An 18399-nucleotide genomic window follows, 5' to 3' on the forward strand; every position below is an offset into this window, starting at 1 on the left:
TTTTTTTCTTGGTAAGTCTAGCTAAAGATTTGTCTTTTTTGTGTATCTTTTCAAAAAACTAGCTTTTAGTTTCATTGGTCTTTTCTGTTATTTTTCTGGTCTCTTTCATTTATTTCTGCTCTAATCTTTGTTATTTCTTTCCTCCTGCTAACTTTGGGCTTAGTTTGTTCTTTTTCTAGTTCTTTGAAATGTAGGATTAGATTGTTTACTTGAGATCTTTCTTTTTTCTTAAGATAGGCAATAACTTCCCTCTTAGGAATGCTTTTGCTGTGTCCCATAAGTTCTGGTATGTTGTGTTTCCATTTTTTGTTTGTTCAAGATATTTTGGTTTCCCTTTTGATTTTTTCTTTGACCCATTTGTTGTTCGGGGGTATGTTGTTTAGTTTTCTACATATTTGTGAATTTTCCAGTTTTCTTCCTGTTATGATTTTTAGTTTGACCCCATTGTGGTTGGAAAAGATACTTGGTATATTTCAGTCTTCTTAAATTTGCTAAGACTTGTTTTGTGACCTATCTTATGAACTATCCTGGAGAATGTTCTGTGTGTGCTTGAGGAGAATGTGTATTTTGCTGCTATTGAATGGAATGTTCTGTAGGTGTCTGTTAGGTTGATTTGGTGTAAAGTATAATTCAAGTACAATATTTCCTTATTGATTTTCTGTCTAGATGACCCACCTATCCATTGCTGAAAGTGGGGTATTGAAGTTCCCTACTGTTATTGTATTGTCTATTTCTCCCTTCGAATATGTTAGTATTTGCTTAATATATTTAGCTGCTCCAATATTGAGTGCATATGTATTTTTGATAGTTATACCCTTGGTGCATTGACCCCTTTATCATAATATAATGACCTTCTTTGTCTCTTGTTACAGTTTTTTGCTTAAAGCCTATTTTTGTCTGATATATAGCTACCTTTGCTTTCTTTTGGTTTTCATTTGCATGGAATCTCTTTTTCTAGTCCTTTACTTTGAGCTGTGTGTGTCCTTAAAGCTGAAGTGAGTTTGGGGTTCTTGTAGGCATCATATAGTTGGGTCTTATTTTCTTGTCCATTCGGGCACTCTATGCTTTTTGTTTGGAGAATTGAATTCATTTACATTTAAAGTAATTATTGATAGGTAAGAAGTTATTAGTACCATCATATTAATTGTTTTCTGACTGTTTTGTAGTTCTTTTGTTCCTTGCTTTTTCTCTCGCTCTTTTCCTTTGTGAATTGATGATGTTCTGTTGTGGTATGCTTTGAATCCTTTCTCTTTAACTTTTTCTTTTAATGAGGAAGATTAGCCCTGAGCTAACATCTGCTGCCAATCCTTCCTTTTTGCTGAGGAAGATTGGCCCTGAGCTAGCATCTGTGCCCATCTTCCTCCACTTTATATGTGGGATGGCTGCCACAGCATGGCTTGATAAGCAATGCATAAGTTCACGTCAGGATCCAAACCAGGAACCTGGACCACTGAAGTGGAGTGCGTGAACTTAACCACTACGCCACTGGGCCAGCCCCTCTTTAGCATTTTTTAATCTACTGTAGGTTTTTGCTTTGTGGTTACATAGGCTTACATAAAACATTTTATAGATGTAACAGTCTATTTTAAGCTGGTAGCAACCTAACTTTTATCCCAAACACAAACTCTACCCTTTTAACCCTTCCTCCATTTATGTTTTGAAGTCACAATTTACATTGTTTCATATTGTGTAACAACTTATTATAGGTATAATTATTTTTAATATTTTTGTCCTTTGACCTTTTTGCTAGAGTCAAGTGATTGATACACCACCACATTACAGTATTAAGTATTCAGAATCTGACTATATACTTACTTCTACTAGTGTGTTGTATATTTTCATGTTTTCATGCTACTAATTAGGTCTCTCTTGGCCCTGAGCTATGCCACCTTGGGGGAGGGGTGACATATGGAAAGTGAAACTGTTCCTCCTACCCTCTACAATGCATCCAATCTTGGATTTTTTTTTTTGCTCCAGTGGTGTGCTGGCTCTTTTCCACTGGACTCCCAGACTTCCACAAAGGCACTCTGTTCATGGGTGACTGTCAAAATTGGTATTCTTTGAGGGGAAGACAGTAGAAAACTATTTCACCATCTTGGCGATATCAATCCCCTGTTGTTTTCTTTGAAGCTGATTCCAGCAATATGGAACGTGGCTGATGCCCGCTTTATCACCCTGAAGCAGCAATACATTAAGCTAAATGGTTGCCTAAGAACCTGAGAGAGTTTGTGCTATTGAGGTAATAAGAATCTCCCAAGTACGTTGTTCTTTGCCTTATGGTAGGTGATTTCCCTTGAGGTTTCCCACAGGCTTCCCCAAATGCACTGGTTGGTGTGTCTTTTACTTGGCTCTCAATTCAGCAGAACAGCCTGTGTAGAGATTTAGTCACCACATGCAAATGTTGACTTTCCATTTGGTGCTTTGGCAGGAATGCAAGACTTCAATTACCTCAGCAGCAACTGTTTCGAGATCACTGTGGAGCTTAGCTGTGAAAAGTTTCCACCTGAAGAGACCTTGAAGAGCTACTGGGAGGATAACAAAGATTCCCTCATTAGCTACCTTGAGCAGGTAAACAGTCTCCAGCATGAAACGGGAGATTTAAAAGCATTTAAACCTGGAGTATAATAGTCTCCTTCCAGTCCAGGGGAATCCATCCACCCAGAATGAGGATGGTAAATTTGGAAAACGTGTCAGTAGTGGTTCAAATAGGCTTTCATTTAACATAGGTTTTGTGGTTGGTGACTATTCACTGAGAAGTGATGATATTGGAGAGCGGTGGAGAAGCGAGGCAAAGCTCTGTTTTCATTAGAGTGCTCTCAGCAAGGGCAATCCTTGGACCCTCCTCCACCCTGATCCCCTTGGGCCTGTCAGGCATCCCAGGCAGGACCAGGACTAGAATGAGGGAAGTGAGGCACCTAGGTTACAAAACTTAAGGAGGCATTTGCACTCAGGGGCATGCAGATATAGGACCAGCACCTGAGTGTGAGTGCCTCCTTAAATTTTGTGCTCCACATGCCTCACTTGTCTCACCCTAGACTTAGCTGGGTCTGAGGTAATAAAAATAATGATAGCTTACATTTATTTGGCATTTACTATTTCCCAGGCCTTGTTCTAAATGCCCTCCATGTAGTAATTGATGCATTTAATCCTCCTGACAACCCTGTGAGGAAAGTTATTTCTTCTTCTCCTCCTTCTCTTTCTTCTTCTTCCCTGAATTGTGAAGGAGGAATCAGAGGCACAGAGAAGTTAAACAGCTTCCCTGAAGTCACTCAGCCAGCATCCAAGGTGTCTAGATCCAGAATCACCGTGCTATTATGTTTCTCATGCCCCAAGCCTAGATCTTGACCAGAGAGTCACTTTTGTACCCATTCCAATGGGATCTGTACACAATTTTGGGGAATCTCACTATCTGTTAGAATAAAATACCTACTCAGACTCAACCCAGGCCAGGCCCCTGCCAATCCCACCCTTCTATGCTATGTAGACTTTGGCACTGGGGGGCAGTGGTGGTGGAAAAGTTCTAAGGATTCTGTTCCTTGCTGCAATGCTTTGACAGTCCTCAGATGCCATTCTGTATGTGGTCATTTACACCCAAAGTCAAGCAGAGTGATGTTAGTTTCACACGCCAACAGATAGTCTAGGCTGATTTTTAAATTAATTTGGCATAAACAAGTGGTGTTAAATAAATGTGTAGCTATTTGCATGTATATAGGTACATATAAACGTATATATATATGAGCCCAATGCATTTAAAAAATAATAGTTCTTTTACACATGTCAAATATCCATATAATACCTTACCAAAAGGGGTTATCATAGAATTGATCCACTGATGACAGACAGTAATTGAAAAATACCCATTACAGAGGATCTTGTCAGTCAGTGGACTCCTGCTGCATGTTAACATAAAAAGGTATGTTTTCAACAATAAAAGCTACGGATAATTAGCCATGTTGACCCTGGAACACCCTTGGTGGGAACCCCTATAAAGTGTCTCCTCTGAGGAGAGAACTTCCAAGAGCAAAGTTAACTGAAAAATGTATTTTGGGGGTAGAAGAAGTAAAATGGGGCTATTTGGTGTGTTCTCCACTTAGATGTCAAAGAATACCTCTTCAAGATAATGCTTTTCATTTTATTTACATATTTTTTCAACAAAATGTTATTGAGCTGCTTTTGTGTCGCAGGCGTCCTGTGAGGCACTGGGGATAGTGACCGCCCTTGAAGAAGGCTTCTTATTAGTGGACTTTGGAAACATGAATATCTAATCACAGGAGAGGATGCTAAATGCTAAAAGCTAAAATAAAGGTTAACTACAAGGAGCACTGCTAGTACACAGATGGGTCCCTACCCAGTCCTGGGGCTTTAGGAAAGGCTGCTTGGATCCGTACTGTGAGGTTTACTATGGTTGATGCCAATAAGGTTATTATTCTGATCAACAGTTAAAAAACAAGTTCAGCTGCTGCCTACCTCTCTTAGCTCTTGTGAAAGAATGCAATACAAAACAAAATAGAATACAAATGTGTGCCATCAGGAAAGAGGAAGATATTTGTCATTTTTATGGTGGCAGGTGGGCATGTCTCAGTTCGTCGAATAGCTGTGTCAATTTATAAAGAAATAAGCTGAAAAGAAGAGGGACCAGGTCATACAGTCTTGTTTTATGCCGCTTGGAATGAGAATTTGATCCGTCCACAGATCTGTGTGATCCACCTTGTTACGGCATCGATGATACGGTGCAAGCCGTGCAGTGCAGAAGCAGAAAGAGCGGTATTTACAGTGAGCTCATACAGCTTGCCTCACAGAACACTCCAGTGGAGAGAATCAAAGGCTGATGAAAGATCAGTGCAGACTGCCAGAAATTCTGTGTTGAAATTGTTTTCTTGACAGTGAAACAGAGTATGGTGGTGATTAGTAATTGAACACCTGGGCCTAAAATCTAAGCGTGGACTAATTTACGACTCATGGAAAATAGGTGATTAGGAGTCCTAAGTCTGTAATTGAGAGAAAATCTCTTGCAGAACTTTAAAGGGAAGTTTGCAGGAGCTGGGATTGTAAAGATAATTCGGGTAAATGGTTTGCTGTGGTAGAGAGCCCCTCACTCAACAGCTCTGGAACAGTCTAGTTCTCAAAATTCCCAAAGAATTTCACAAAGAATGGTTCATGGGCACCTGCATCAGAATCATCTAGGTTCTTGTTAAAAGTGAGTGTCTGTCCCATCATTGACTCACATCCTTGCAGGGCAGGACCCGAGGATCCCCACAGCAGCAAGCTTTCTGGGTGACATTCAAGCACACAAGGGATTAAGGACTATTGATATAAACAGTCCTAGCAACAATGGAGAATCTTCTGGATGTTTTTTTTAGCCTTGGTTGATTGAAATGTCCTGGAATTTGAGGAAAGAGCATTACAGGAGGGACAAGTGTAGTAAATAGCTTCTCCAGTCAAGAGTGTAATGTGAACTTGTGTGATTTCCTTTGCAAAAGCCATAAAGTGACAATGTTTTCCAGTCTGCATTCGTGAGGGGTTGTGATAGCCTGTAACATTTCTATTGAGATTTATTACTACTGTGGAATTTTTCAAACAGAAAAACTTGCTCCACAATTGGCATATCAGCAATAGACATATACTTAACTATTTGTTAAACCACATACTGTAATGTAAGTCTTGGATTGCAGAGGCAGAAAAAAGTAGTCATGAATATTAACTGGGTAGATGTGCCTAATACAAGTGCTTTGTATGTTTTGAGATGTTAGACTTATTTTAAATGATAAGGAAATTTAAAACTCGTTTCTTTTAAGTTTATAATGTTGATAATTTCAGAATTATAGTGCCTCAAGATGAACAAAATACATGTGGGTAAATAATTCCTCTTTTACAAGCTTTCTAAGATTCTTTAGACAGCCCTCATATTAAGAAATTTAAAGTTTGTGTTTTTGCTCTGATTTTCTGCTCTATGCCACCTCTGTGTGTATCTCTCTTCCTCATCTCTACGATTTTTCCGATCCTCAGCCACTTTCACCATGTGAATTTCATTCAGAAAGCCTGTTTCCAGTGGCTAAATTTCAATCTCTTTCAATTTTGGTTGGCTGGTTCATAGATAAATCTTGGGGAAAAGTCAAAGGTTCACTAGATCTTAAAAATGTCTTTGTGTTTTTAAAATATATTTACTCTCTTCTCACTATACTTATTGTCAATAAAATTATAATTACTGACAACATGTATAGTTTTTTACCGTTTCTAAATTGCCTTTAGAGAAAAGAATTTTATGTTTTTTTTACAGAGTTTTAGAGGTTCTACTTTTTTAAAAAAAAATAGCAAATGCAAGAAGATTTGCTGATAACCAGGGGCATCTCTTTGATAAAACATTGTACCACTGCCAAATTTATCCTTTTATGACAAAGGGATATTCGAACCTTACTCTATCTTCTGTAGAGAAATATTCAAATATCATCATTGCAAAAGAAAATTCATTTTCTAGGGCCTTTTGAGTGAGGAGCAACCTGGGCCATTGGGAGGTTGGGACATGTTCTGTTAAGTAATCAAGCTTAATGAATTACCGCTTGATATTCCAGAAGCAGTACTTTCTCAAGACCTGAATTGACTCTCTGTCACTTCAAACACATATTGACTTATCTTTAAAAATAAAGGAAAAAGCTGTTTTTGTAGTTTACATGGCGTTAGTTGATGACTGCAACTTAATTCAGGGGGATTATTCTCAATAGAAACTCTTCCATTTTATTTCTAAATCCAATTTTCAGCTGTGAAGTTCACTGATCTTTCATGTTACTTATTGTCAACCAAAATAATATTGTTAATGGGCTTACTGCAAAAGTAGTCTTTTTATATCAGTATATATCTTTTTATCCAAGATGAACAAATATTAAAGGGCTGTAATGTAAATATTCTTATTAACTGACAGTGGTCATATAATCTATATACAAGTGACCAAATTTAAAACAGAGAGAAAGTAATGAAATATGCTAAGACCAGAACTACTTTACAGATATAACAGACTTTCTTTTTTGTTTTTTTGTTTTGATGGTTTGGAAGTTACTTCACAGTCTTTCTTTGACTCACAACAAGGTATCAATTTTCAGGGGATTACTTCTCATTTGTCCACTTGAGAAAAAGCAGAATAGAGAGTGCTCAAAAAATTCAGTGGCCATTTGAACATGTTTTGATTCTTAAACAGTGAGGATCTACGGTATTTTGCTATAAAATAAGGAGATTCTTGATATGAAGTGTGTTTTTAGGTCATTTCTAATATGCATTTTTTGGTTGTCCTTGACCTTCCCAGATACACCGAGGAGTTAAAGGATTTGTCCGAGACCTTCAAGGTAACCCAATTGCCAATGCAACCATCTCCGTGGAAGGAATAGACCATGATATTACATCTGGTGGGTGTTCTTTGCTGTCATCCGGAGGCTCTTGTGTTATACACAAGAACGTGATTACTTTTCCTGCTAATTGTAATTCATATGCTATTCTAAGCAAAACAATTAAATGCCTCATATCTCTTTACCTCCTCTCTCTCCAGCTTTGATCTAGTTAAATTTCATTTGTGGGAGCAGGTCAGGCTATTACTCAGGGTGAGTTTAGAAATTGGGGAGCAGCAGGTGGCGCCCTTTCTCCAGCTATCTCACCCCAGAGCTGCGAGGTGGTGCCATCCACTGGAGACTATTTGTAGTTCTTGAGGCAAAGGAAGATGAACTAGCTGGAGTTAAAATATCAGTGTCTTTCTGATCTCTTAAGAAGATGTACTAATGAGCAGTTAATTGGTGGACCTCAGGAGGGAGCAAAGAGTAAGAAAGAAGATAATGGCCAGCATGTTGTGGATTTAGGATTTCTCATACATTTCTTCATTTAATCCATATAATAAATCCAGACTTATTCAAGGTTAAAACGGAATGTTACGGGCTTGAGGTTGATGTTACTTATCTAGGTTTAAAGCCTTATTTCTGTTTTTCTAGTTTGGGCAAAATGATGTATTTTCCTGGCAAACCTACTTACTCCTGTTAATAAACATCTATCCCGCTCGTTTTAGTTTAACTGTTGTTTGTTGGGATCTTGTCAACAACAATATCTTTTTAGCTATAAACTCTTTACATATTTTTAGACTTCACACTTAATTGACCTTTAACTTATTTCCTAAACCACTCTATACCATTACCTCTCTCTTAACCCCTACATTTATAATTTGTATTTTTTAATCCTTAACATTTGTCCTCTAAAATTCTCTTTATTCATTCAATAAATATTTATTAACAACGTGCTAAGTGCCAGCACACCTTTCCAACCAACATACCAGAATCTGGGCCAAGATCTCTCTCCCCTCAGTCCTCAGGGAGGGGGCTCCTAAAGATGGCGCCCATATGTTGATCCCCTCCTACCACAGGAAACCTTATCTATCTGTTCACCCTAGCATGCCATACAAATATTTTCTCTGCATCCATGATGTGAAAATTTTAGGAAAATCTAACGTAGGGAATAAAATAGGTGGAAAGGAATGAAATCTGAGGAATGGACTTTGAGACACTCCAGCTGTGCGAGGGCAGTGTAGGAAGGAGGAACCAGCAATAGAATCTAAGTTGGAGAGAAAACTGTGTTGTCCCGAAATCCTAGAAGTGCTTCAAGAAGGAGGGAGTGCTAAAAAGTGTCAGGTCACATGAACCTTATGAGTAAACTAGTGTGGAGAATCTTTACAAAATCTGTTTCACTGGAGAAGTGGGAGCCTGGTTGGGGAGGTCCAAGGGAGACTAGGAGGAGAGACATTAGATATAGAGAATATTGACAGATCTTTCTAGAAATTTTGCTATAAAGCAAAGAAGATAAATGAGGCACTAGCTGGAAAAAGATGTGGTGTTTACATCTGTGGAAGAGATGGTGATGGGTGTTTATTTTTTTCTGACTGTTTCTATTTTCACAGTGAAATAAGATGTAAAGCATCAACTGAGAGTGAGGATGAGGGGATGTGTTAGAGGTGATAGGAAAAAGGAGAATGTCTGAATTGTCTCCTGGGACCTTGCTACTCAAAGTATAGCCCCCTACTAGCAGCTGAATTCAGCATCACCCTGGAGCTGGTTAGAAATGCGGAATGTCAGGGTTTACCCCAGAGCTAGTGAAGTAGAATTTGCATCCTACCAAGTTTCCCAGTGATATGCAGTCATCTAGGAAAATGGGAGAGTGAACCACTAGGGAGGGAGTGACTAGAAGGAAGACAGGACAGTACCATGACCTGTGGAAGGCTCGTGTTTATGAATCAGAGACAGATCAGCGTGGCTGTGTGTTTGCTCCAGCTCCTGGCGGCCGCATGGAGGTAGGCATAGAGAGTTGGAAATTATCCAGGGTTGGTGGTTTGCCACGCAGGAAATGAGTTGAAGGCATATGCATGAGAGTGAGTATAGTGGTGGGCCAGGATCCTAATCTAGGTTAGGAGGGAACTGCAGATATGTAGGGAGTGGAAGAGTGTGAAACGTAACTCTGCTTAAGAATTCTCTGGAGAACTTGTTGAAAATTCAGTTCCTAGAAGACACTCCAGACCACCATATTCTGAATCTTTAGAAAAGTAAATTTCTAACAAGTGCCTCAGAGTTTCTGGTGAGACTACCTTTGGGCCACACTTTGTAAAACACTGATCTTGACTCTCAGACCATCAGATCGTCACCTTGCAAGATCCTTGGCAAGAATCAAAACATGATGCCAGATGCTCTGACCCCACCACTTGGGGACATTGTATATCTTTTTACTTGTGTCACTCCTGAGTTGCTTATGAAGATTCATTATCTTAGAAGATTTATTAGACAATTCAACATTAATATTTATAAAATTACTATAGAAATGATACCCTCTAGAGAGTTTCCACACTCTTTTCAATGGAATTTCATCAAATTCCATAAGCATCTACTTTAAAAATAGAGAAACAAAGAAGTTGAACTGCAGTATAGTGAATATTCCTTAGATGGTATCATTATGCGTTTCCTGTATGTGTCTTGCGATTTGATATTATGTTTCTCTACAGCAAAGGATGGTGATTACTGGAGATTGCTTGTACCTGGAAACTATAAACTTACCGCCTCAGCTCCAGGCTATCTGGCGATAACAAAGAAAGTAGCAGTTCCTTATAGCCCTGCTGTTGGGGTAAGTAATCATAATAATAGGTGAGATTTATTAAGCACTTACCATGTGTCAGGCCTATGTAAGTGACTTATATTTAATCTGAATAATGACCCTATGAGGTAGGTACCTTTATCCCCATTTAACAGGTGAGAAAGCTGAGGCCTTGCAAAGTAAGTGACTTGCCCAAGGTCTCATTGGATGATTTAATACCACCACTCAGTGTGAAGCTCTGTTATTGGTTCTCAGTTTTTAAAGAGATCCACAAGAAAATCGAATAAAACTTTAAAAAATTAAACTTTTAGTTGCCACCCTTGATTTCAATGTAAATGAAATTCTGTTCCATTTATCTTTTATCCCTGGCACTTAATAGATACCCTGTTCATTAAGTATTAGGGAAAATAATTTATGCTTTCAAGATAATTTTAGGCATTAACCACACATTGAGTAAGCACATACTATGAGCAGGGCCCTATGTGCTAAGCACTATCAAAAACTGTATCTTATTTAAGTAGATACCATTTACTTTGCCAGGATGGTGATGGTGATAAGGCCAAAACTTCTCTTTGTGCAGGATTTTACTGCTATCTTTGTGCCATTACTGGGACCATGAAATGGCCTACAGGATTTTCAAGCAAAAGGCTAACTTGAAAGGAATTTATTGTATTTTTATTTAGAGACCCAAAGTTTTGAGTATAAATCCTTGGGTTTTGCAAACAAAATATCTTGAGTTTTTAACAGGTGCTTTGGTTTTGTTTGGGTGTATATGTACATTAGGCTGTATATGTATTAAAATCAGGAAATAAATCTGGGCAAATAAAACCTCAAAAATGTAGCTCCAGGACTGGGTTGTAAAAGGCTCAACTATTTTGATCCTTAGCCTTTCTAGCATGGGTTAGTTCAAGGAGGTAGTGAGGAGTTACATTCCTAAATAGCCAGGGGTATAAGAGGCCAAATCAAAGAAATCTTAATTCCACCTAGAATGGAAGCGTAGAAATCAAGAGGTCCAAGGAGGATTGGGGTTGGGGGCTGCATATTTTCATATTTCATATTTCAGCATACGCTTTATGCTGAAGTGTATGAATTCTCTATAGACCTGCTGAGGACTCCCAGTTCACAGGGAGGGTTGAGTTCCTGGGCCACTGGCCTCTGTGGTGGTTTGGAGATGTATGTGCTTCCATCAGTTTCTTTAACAGATTTAAGATTCTGGAAGGCAGAATCTTGTTTGGGACACCAAGACACTAAACTGCATTCTTCCACATTCCCCCAGGTATTAGGAGAAAATTCAAGGTTGACTGGAGAGGCTCACTAAACAGTCAAAGGCAGAAAATTAATTGTAAATTACATCCTTTTGTTGGGGGAAAAGACTGCCTTTAAATAATCTGCTTTAAATAATCCTACAAAGCTTTTAGATCAAAGCACATTTCAAACATATGGCTTTTGATATTTTTTTCCCTGAAAGTGTCTTTTGTTTATCATGAGAGATTTTTTAGAATATACTTTAATTCAGGTGGCTAGATTGAGTTTATCCTATAAACTCTAAAACTGCTTTCTTTCCCCCAGCTTTTAAAAGTACATATTCAGTTTGATGACAAAATATTCTTGATTTTCTCCTTTAGGTTGATTTTGAACTGGAGTCATTTTCTGAAAGGAAAGAAGAGGAAAAGGAAGAATTGATGGAATGGTGGAAAATGATGTCAGAAACTTTAAATTTTTAAGAAGGCTTCTACTTAGCTGCTTTTAATCTATCTAGATAATGTAGTATTATGATGTAATGTGGCCATTTTCTTTTAGATTCTGTGCAGTTAATATTTAACATTGATTTATTTTTTAATCATTTAAATATTAATAGAAATTACTTAAAATAAATAGTTAGACTCTTAGGTCAAAATGTAAGAATTTTGGTCAATTTCTTCTCTTATATAACATTCATTTTCCTACATATATTACACAGAGGACTGTAGAAAAGATTTAAGTGATCTTGCCTTCTTAGACTTAAATGCAATATTTCATGAGTTATTTACATTACTGAACTTTTTGAGTAATTCTAACTTTTAAAAATTAATGAAGTCCTTTTAATGTAATTGGTGACAGTGTCACATAGTGAATGCCATTGAAAAGGTCAATAGCTACAGCTTGGAGTTGTGAGCACTATACTGCAAGACTTAACTAGTTCAGTTTAAATTGTCATTTGTCTCTTGTGCTGACAAGCTATATAAGCATAATCTTGTTAATGCATTTAATGGAAAGAGAATGTAAATGTTTGGCAAGAGGTTTAATGAAAGGAATAGAAACTGATTTGCTTGTACATATAGGGACAATGTCGTTGTATTATTCAGCCTATTAACACTACTTCAAAGTTTAGGGTTTTCTCTTGGTTGTAGATTGGCCCAGATTTGCATTCTGAATGAATAAAAGTAAAAAAAAAAAATCCCCATGGTCTGTATTTTAATTCTTTATGGTTTTCGGTCTAGAGTTGTGGTCTGCTGATAAAAAAACATATTCCCTTGATAGTGCCCTCTCATTTGTTCATTCTCTACTTTTTAAAATTCATTAAGTGACTGCTGTATGCCAAGCACAGTGCAAGCTCTGTGTATATTATTGTGGTGGACAAAAGGTTCTGATTCTATGGCTCTTATGGATCAGTTATGGACATGGACTTTAAATAAATATACACACAAATGAATATGTAATTATGTATTGTGTTGAGTAAAATCACGGGAAAGAATAGTGTGTGGAGAAAGAGAATGTCAGAGCAACTTAAATTAGACTGAATGAGGGGACTCAGGGATGGCCTCTCAATGCGTGAAAGCCCAGACCTGAAATATGAGTCCGTGTGAGCAACACAGAGTGACTGAGTAGAGGGATATGTGTGGGGGTGTGCATGTTGTGGCGGTGGTGTGGTTGACCAATGCTCCAAGTACAGGTTTTTGTTAAAATAGAGCTAACTGTTGTAATAATAGACCCACAAATATATAATGGCTTAAGCACAATAGAAGTGTATTTCTAACTCAGGTACCTGTGCTGGGCAGAAGACAAAGATGAGATGGCTTTTCTCCACACAGTCATTCTGGGACTCATTCTGACGGAAGATTTGCTATCTTCTACATGTGGCCACCAAAGTCGCATGATAGTCATCTCCATTGCCACTAACGGGAAAGGAGAAAAAGCATGGAGGAGTATGTGGGGGATGTATTTATGGGCCAGGCCTGGAAGTGGTATACATCACTTCTGCTCACATCACATTGTCTATAATTTTATTTGCTGGCCACAATAATTGCAAAGGAGTCTGGGAAATGTAGTCTAGCAGCACACCTAGGTAGGTGAGGAGAATATGGCCTTTGGTGAGCATCTAACAGTCTCTGCCAGAAGGAACAGCATGTACAAAGACATCGGGATAGTAAAGAATATAGCTTGGAAGATTAAAAGAAGGACAGAATGACTGGAGCAGAGACGTGTGGGAAGTGGGAAGTAGAAGCCAGGAAAATGGACAGGGACAAAATCATGCAGGACCTTATGGACCAGACTTGAAGATTTAGGATGCTTTTTTTTAGAATTGCTGAATGTTCTTAAGTGAGGAGGGACATGATCTAATTTGTTTTAAAGGTCATTCTGGCTACTGTGTAGAGAGTAGAAACAAAAGTGGAGGCCAGTTGGGAAGCCATTTCAGGAGTCTAGGAGAGAGGTGACTTGGATCAGGTCATGGCAGTAGAGATGAGAAGAAGTGGGGTGGATTTGTGATATATTTCAGAGGTAGAATTTACAGGTCTTGCTGAGGGATTAGATGTGGATGGTGACAGAGAGCTAGGTGTCAAAGATGACATCACGCTTCTAACTTGAGCAAATGGGTACATGGAATTTGGGATGTTGGAGAAGCAGATTGGAAAAGGTGAGAAGAAAAAAATTTCAATATAGGAAATGTTATGCTTGTAAGATATACAAATAGAGGTGTTGAGTGTGTAGATGGATATCCTATGTGTGATGCTCTCAAAAGAGGCCTGGGATTGGAAATAGAGGTTGAGGCATAATTAACATGTAGATAAGGCGGCCATATTATTTAGTCTTCCAAACCAGGGCACTTTTGAGAATGAAAGGGGCACAACTAGTTTTGCCAGGACAGCAGATATAATCCAGAACTGCCTGGGGTAAGCTTGGCAGTAGGGTCACCTACATATAGATGGCATTTAAAGTCATGGGAATATTTAAAATCCCCTAAGAGGAGCCCATAGAGTTAGAAGAAAAATAAGATCAGGACTGAGCTCTGAGGAACTTCAAAATTTTGCTCCTTGTGGTTTATATACGATAGGGAATGCTAGACTACGATGCAGTAAGAAGCAACCCTAAATCTCAGTGGTTTAACTTAGTAATTTTTTTTGTGAAAAGTGCATAGGTCCATGTAACTCTGCAGGACATTGGTACTGTGTGCAGTGACTCAGCAATGTAGCATGTTTCAGCGTTGTGGCTCTGCCATCTCAGCACAAGGTTTTCTCAGTTTTTCCTCTAGGTCACAGGAAGAGATACCTGGAGTCACTTCCACCCACAGCTCATTGGCCAGAGCTAGTCACACAGCCTTGTTTAATCACAATGTTTGATGAGCTACACTGTCACCACCATAGTCTTCCCTTCTGGTCGCCAACATAACTTGGCTCCCCTTTTTCCAAATATAGTATTCACTTAACACCTCCTCAAGGGAGGCCACTTAAAGTCACATCAAATCAAGGCTTTGAGCTTTAAGTTTGGGACTTTTGAGTGATCCCATAATAGTCTCTATAATAGGTCTGCATGTGGCCACTCTTACTCCAGAAACCTACTAAACTAAAAGGACAGGTTATATGCATCCCTCATACCCAATATACAACAGTAGAATGGGGTCAAGATAATGTCAGTAAACTCTCCATTTGGAACAGTGAGGAATAGAGACACGTAGCATTCACTGGTCTACAGCAATTCTGAAATCTTGTCAAGCAGTTATTTCATAGGCCTCCCATTTTGGGAGTGGAGAATGTTCCTGGTTTCAGAATTGGTTCTATACTCTGGCATGTGCTTCATTCTTTCATTGTTCTCTAAGGCCCTGACATTGTGCTCTTGAACTCCTTCTCTCTCCTTCACTCAGGACCTAGGTTGACGAAGACCCCATCCTGCACAGCTGCACCATCTGGAATGTGGGACCCCTCCCGCCCCCATCCCAGTTTCTGCAGCAGAGGGAGAGAACAAAGAACCGAGAACGGACTTTTCACTGCCTTAGCCTGTGCATGACATACATCAGTTCTGCTCATGATTCATTGCCCAGACTAGTCACATGGCCTTGCCTAACTGAACAGGATGCAGGAAATATGGAGGAGCGAGTAGAATGCATGTCTCTGCCACAGGGCTATACAGCCCAAGTCAACTACCCGTTCAGCTGTTGGAAGGAAGGTGTTGATTCCATGTAGTCTTGTCCCTACTATCCTGGTCATGTTCTGAGTGTTCTCTGATTTCATCTAATGAGGGGTCTAGAATTGAGTGCTGTTGAGAGTGAACTCCTTTTGTTTGGTCAATGTTTCTGTGTTGAAGGACCTCCGCTGCAATAAGACTCCTGGCCTCTATTCCCACCCCTCACTTACTCTTTCCTTCAGAGAAGTTGGTCGCTTAATTGTTAGGTGATGACAGGTGAGCTAACTGGGTGGCATAAATCTATCAAAGGACTATAAGCTTCCCCTTTCCCTCCCTTCTTTACCCCAAGTAGATGCAGCCCCAAACTCTCCTTTGCATGTGCGAGGTAGGCTTTGGGGGTGTGTACTGGGATGGAAGAAGAGCTTGTGGGCATGGAGTATTGATAGGCTCTTTGGTCCACAGAGCTAATGTCACATTCTCCAATTAGTTTATCAACAATAAAGCTGACAGTTTAACCTCTGTCTGCTGGTCTCCTGTTTTTCAACTGGTTCTGAACTCAAGAGTGGAAGAAATAGGTATTATGTATTGAATCCAAAATCTTTAAGAGAGAGAATAATTTAATACTGTAGCTGTGGTGTTCTTTTGCAAGAGTAAGGTAGGACCAGCACATTTCTCATTCCGAATACTGTACTTCTCTTAATACAGTCCAAGATGATACTGACCTTTTTTGGAAGTTATGTCACACTGTTGCCTCTTCTAAACTTAGCATCAATGAAAACTCTGAATTAAAGTCTTTGATTTGGTTTGAAACTAAAAGATAGAGCAGGCAAGAACACGGAGGATATGAAAGTTGAGGATTAAACAGATCTGGATTATGAACAATAGGGCTCAATCGTTTTAGGTGACAAAAATCAGAAAGGGAGTAGAGGGGCTCTGTGGGCGAGCTGGTAAGTTTGCGAGCTCTGCTTCGGTGGCCCAGGGTTTCACCGGTTTGGATCCTGGGTGCGGACATGGCACCACTCATCAAGCCATGCTGAGGTGGCGTCCTATATAGCACAACCAGAAGGACCTACAGCTAGAATATATGACTATGTACTGGGGGGCTTTGGGGAGGAGAAGGAGACAAAAATAAGATTGGCAACAGATGTTAGCTCAGGTGCCAATCTTTAAAAAAAAAAAGGGAGAATGAGTAGTTGCTTTTAGTGAAATGATGGACACATTTGAAACTTTGCTTTTTTTTTCCTCATTGACAATAAAAATCAGACATGTTACTATGGAAGTATTCCACAGCTAATCTCAACTCATTTTTATTTTCAACTCTTCACACAAAGATAAACATTGCTTGCAGAAAGGGAGCTATGAACTTTGATATTTTATATTTTATTTATTTTTTGTTAGTGCCATGGAGTCCATTCTGACTCCCAGTGACCGCTGTGTACAGCAGAGTGGAACCCTACCTGGTCTTTTTGTGCCATCCTCTCACCTACTGGCACTGTATCAGACAGTGCTCTGCTGCTATTCATAGGGTTTTCATGGCCAATTTTTTCAGAAGTGGGTGGCCAGGTCCTTCTTCCTAGTCTGTCTTAGTCTGGAAGTTCTGCTGAAACCTGTCCACTGTGAGTGACCCTGCTGGTATTTGAAACAGCGTCAGTATAGCTTTCATCATCACAGCAACATTTTATTTATACAACCTCTGAAATCTTGCCACAATTTGGTGTTATGGGAGGCTCAAAAAACCGTCATTTGGCTAACATATGACTCAACTTCTCTTTCCAAAATTCTCAGGAGGATTTTCTTCTGTGGTTAGGACTGGATGGAATTTGAAATTTCTGCCTCAGAAATGTCCAGATAGAATATACCGGACTTTTAGGTCTCAACTGTAAATATACTATACTCTGGTTTTGCTGTTCTTAGGTAAACATCCTTCTAGGTACTTACAAATGTTCTCTCTACTAGACAGTCAGGTACCCTTTATTTTTTTTATTTCTTTCTACTAGACAGTCAGTCTGTGAGTCAAATCAATTCTAACATGGGTTTCTAGGTATATAACTTTAGTTTTATGTGATTAATTTAAATCATTGCAAAATTCTGTGAGAATCAGTGTTTTTAAAAACAGAGCAAAGACTTGGCTTAGCTGGGTTAAGGATCATCAGTACAACCCAAGATGATATTGAATATGGTCTGTAATGGGTCAGAAAAGAAAAATCACCTTCATGAAGCTTATTGGAAATTTTCGTGGTGCTGGGGGCCACTAGGCTGGGTTTGTACGTTGCAGTACTTTCTTCTACCTCTTCTAGTTTTTTTGGTTTTCTTTTTTCTGAGAAAGATTCACCCTGAGCTAACATCTATTGCCATCTTCCTCTCTCTCTCTCTTTTTTCCCCTCCCCAAAGCCCTAGTATGCACTTGTATATTCTCGTTGTAAGTCCTTCCTAGATCTTCTACCTGAGCCGCCACCATAGAATGGCTACTGTTAGATGCGTGGTGCGGTTCTGTGCCCAGGAACAAGGCCTGGGCTGCCAAAGCAGAGCATGCTGAACTTTAACTACTAGGCTTTCCGGACTGGCTCTACCTCTTCTAGTTTTTAACCTATCTTAGCTCTTTTTTTTTCTTTCCCTTTCTCATTCTTTTCTTTTAAGTGTTCATTCAGCAATCACTAAATGCTCACTTGTGGTCTCTATTAGAGAGTTGAATAGCACATCTCCATGGTCTATGGCCATGGTCGTCACCATTGCAGTCATCATCATTACCATTACCATCATCATCACCATTATTGAGCATATGTCTTGTGCCACAGTCTGGGCTAGGCACTTGAAATGCAATATTTTGAAACCCACCACAACACTGTAACACAGCAGGTGTTGCATTTTTCCTATTTAATAGTTGAAGACACAGACTCAGAATTGTTAAGTTCCTTA

The 18399-nt window shown here is 39.1% G+C and overlaps 1 protein-coding gene across 1 annotated transcript in view; it reads left to right on the forward strand.

Moving 5' to 3' along the window:
- Positions 1–12796, forward strand: part of CPE (carboxypeptidase E) — a 106715-nt gene extending 93919 nt beyond the window's left edge. Inside the window, exons 6-9 of the mRNA XM_046657325.1 lie at positions 2429–2568; positions 7295–7394; positions 10016–10134; positions 11730–12796. Coding sequence (XP_046513281.1) covers positions 2429–2568; positions 7295–7394; positions 10016–10134; positions 11730–11828 — 458 coding nt within the window. The 3' untranslated portion in view covers positions 11829–12796. The remainder of the gene's footprint in view (positions 1–2428; positions 2569–7294; positions 7395–10015; positions 10135–11729) is intronic.
- Positions 12797–18399: the final 5603 nt, after the last annotated feature.

Source organism: Equus quagga, chromosome 3 (genome assembly GCF_021613505.1).
Source record: "Equus quagga isolate Etosha38 chromosome 3, UCLA_HA_Equagga_1.0, whole genome shotgun sequence".
NCBI classification, from domain to species: domain Eukaryota; kingdom Metazoa; phylum Chordata; class Mammalia; order Perissodactyla; family Equidae; genus Equus; species Equus quagga.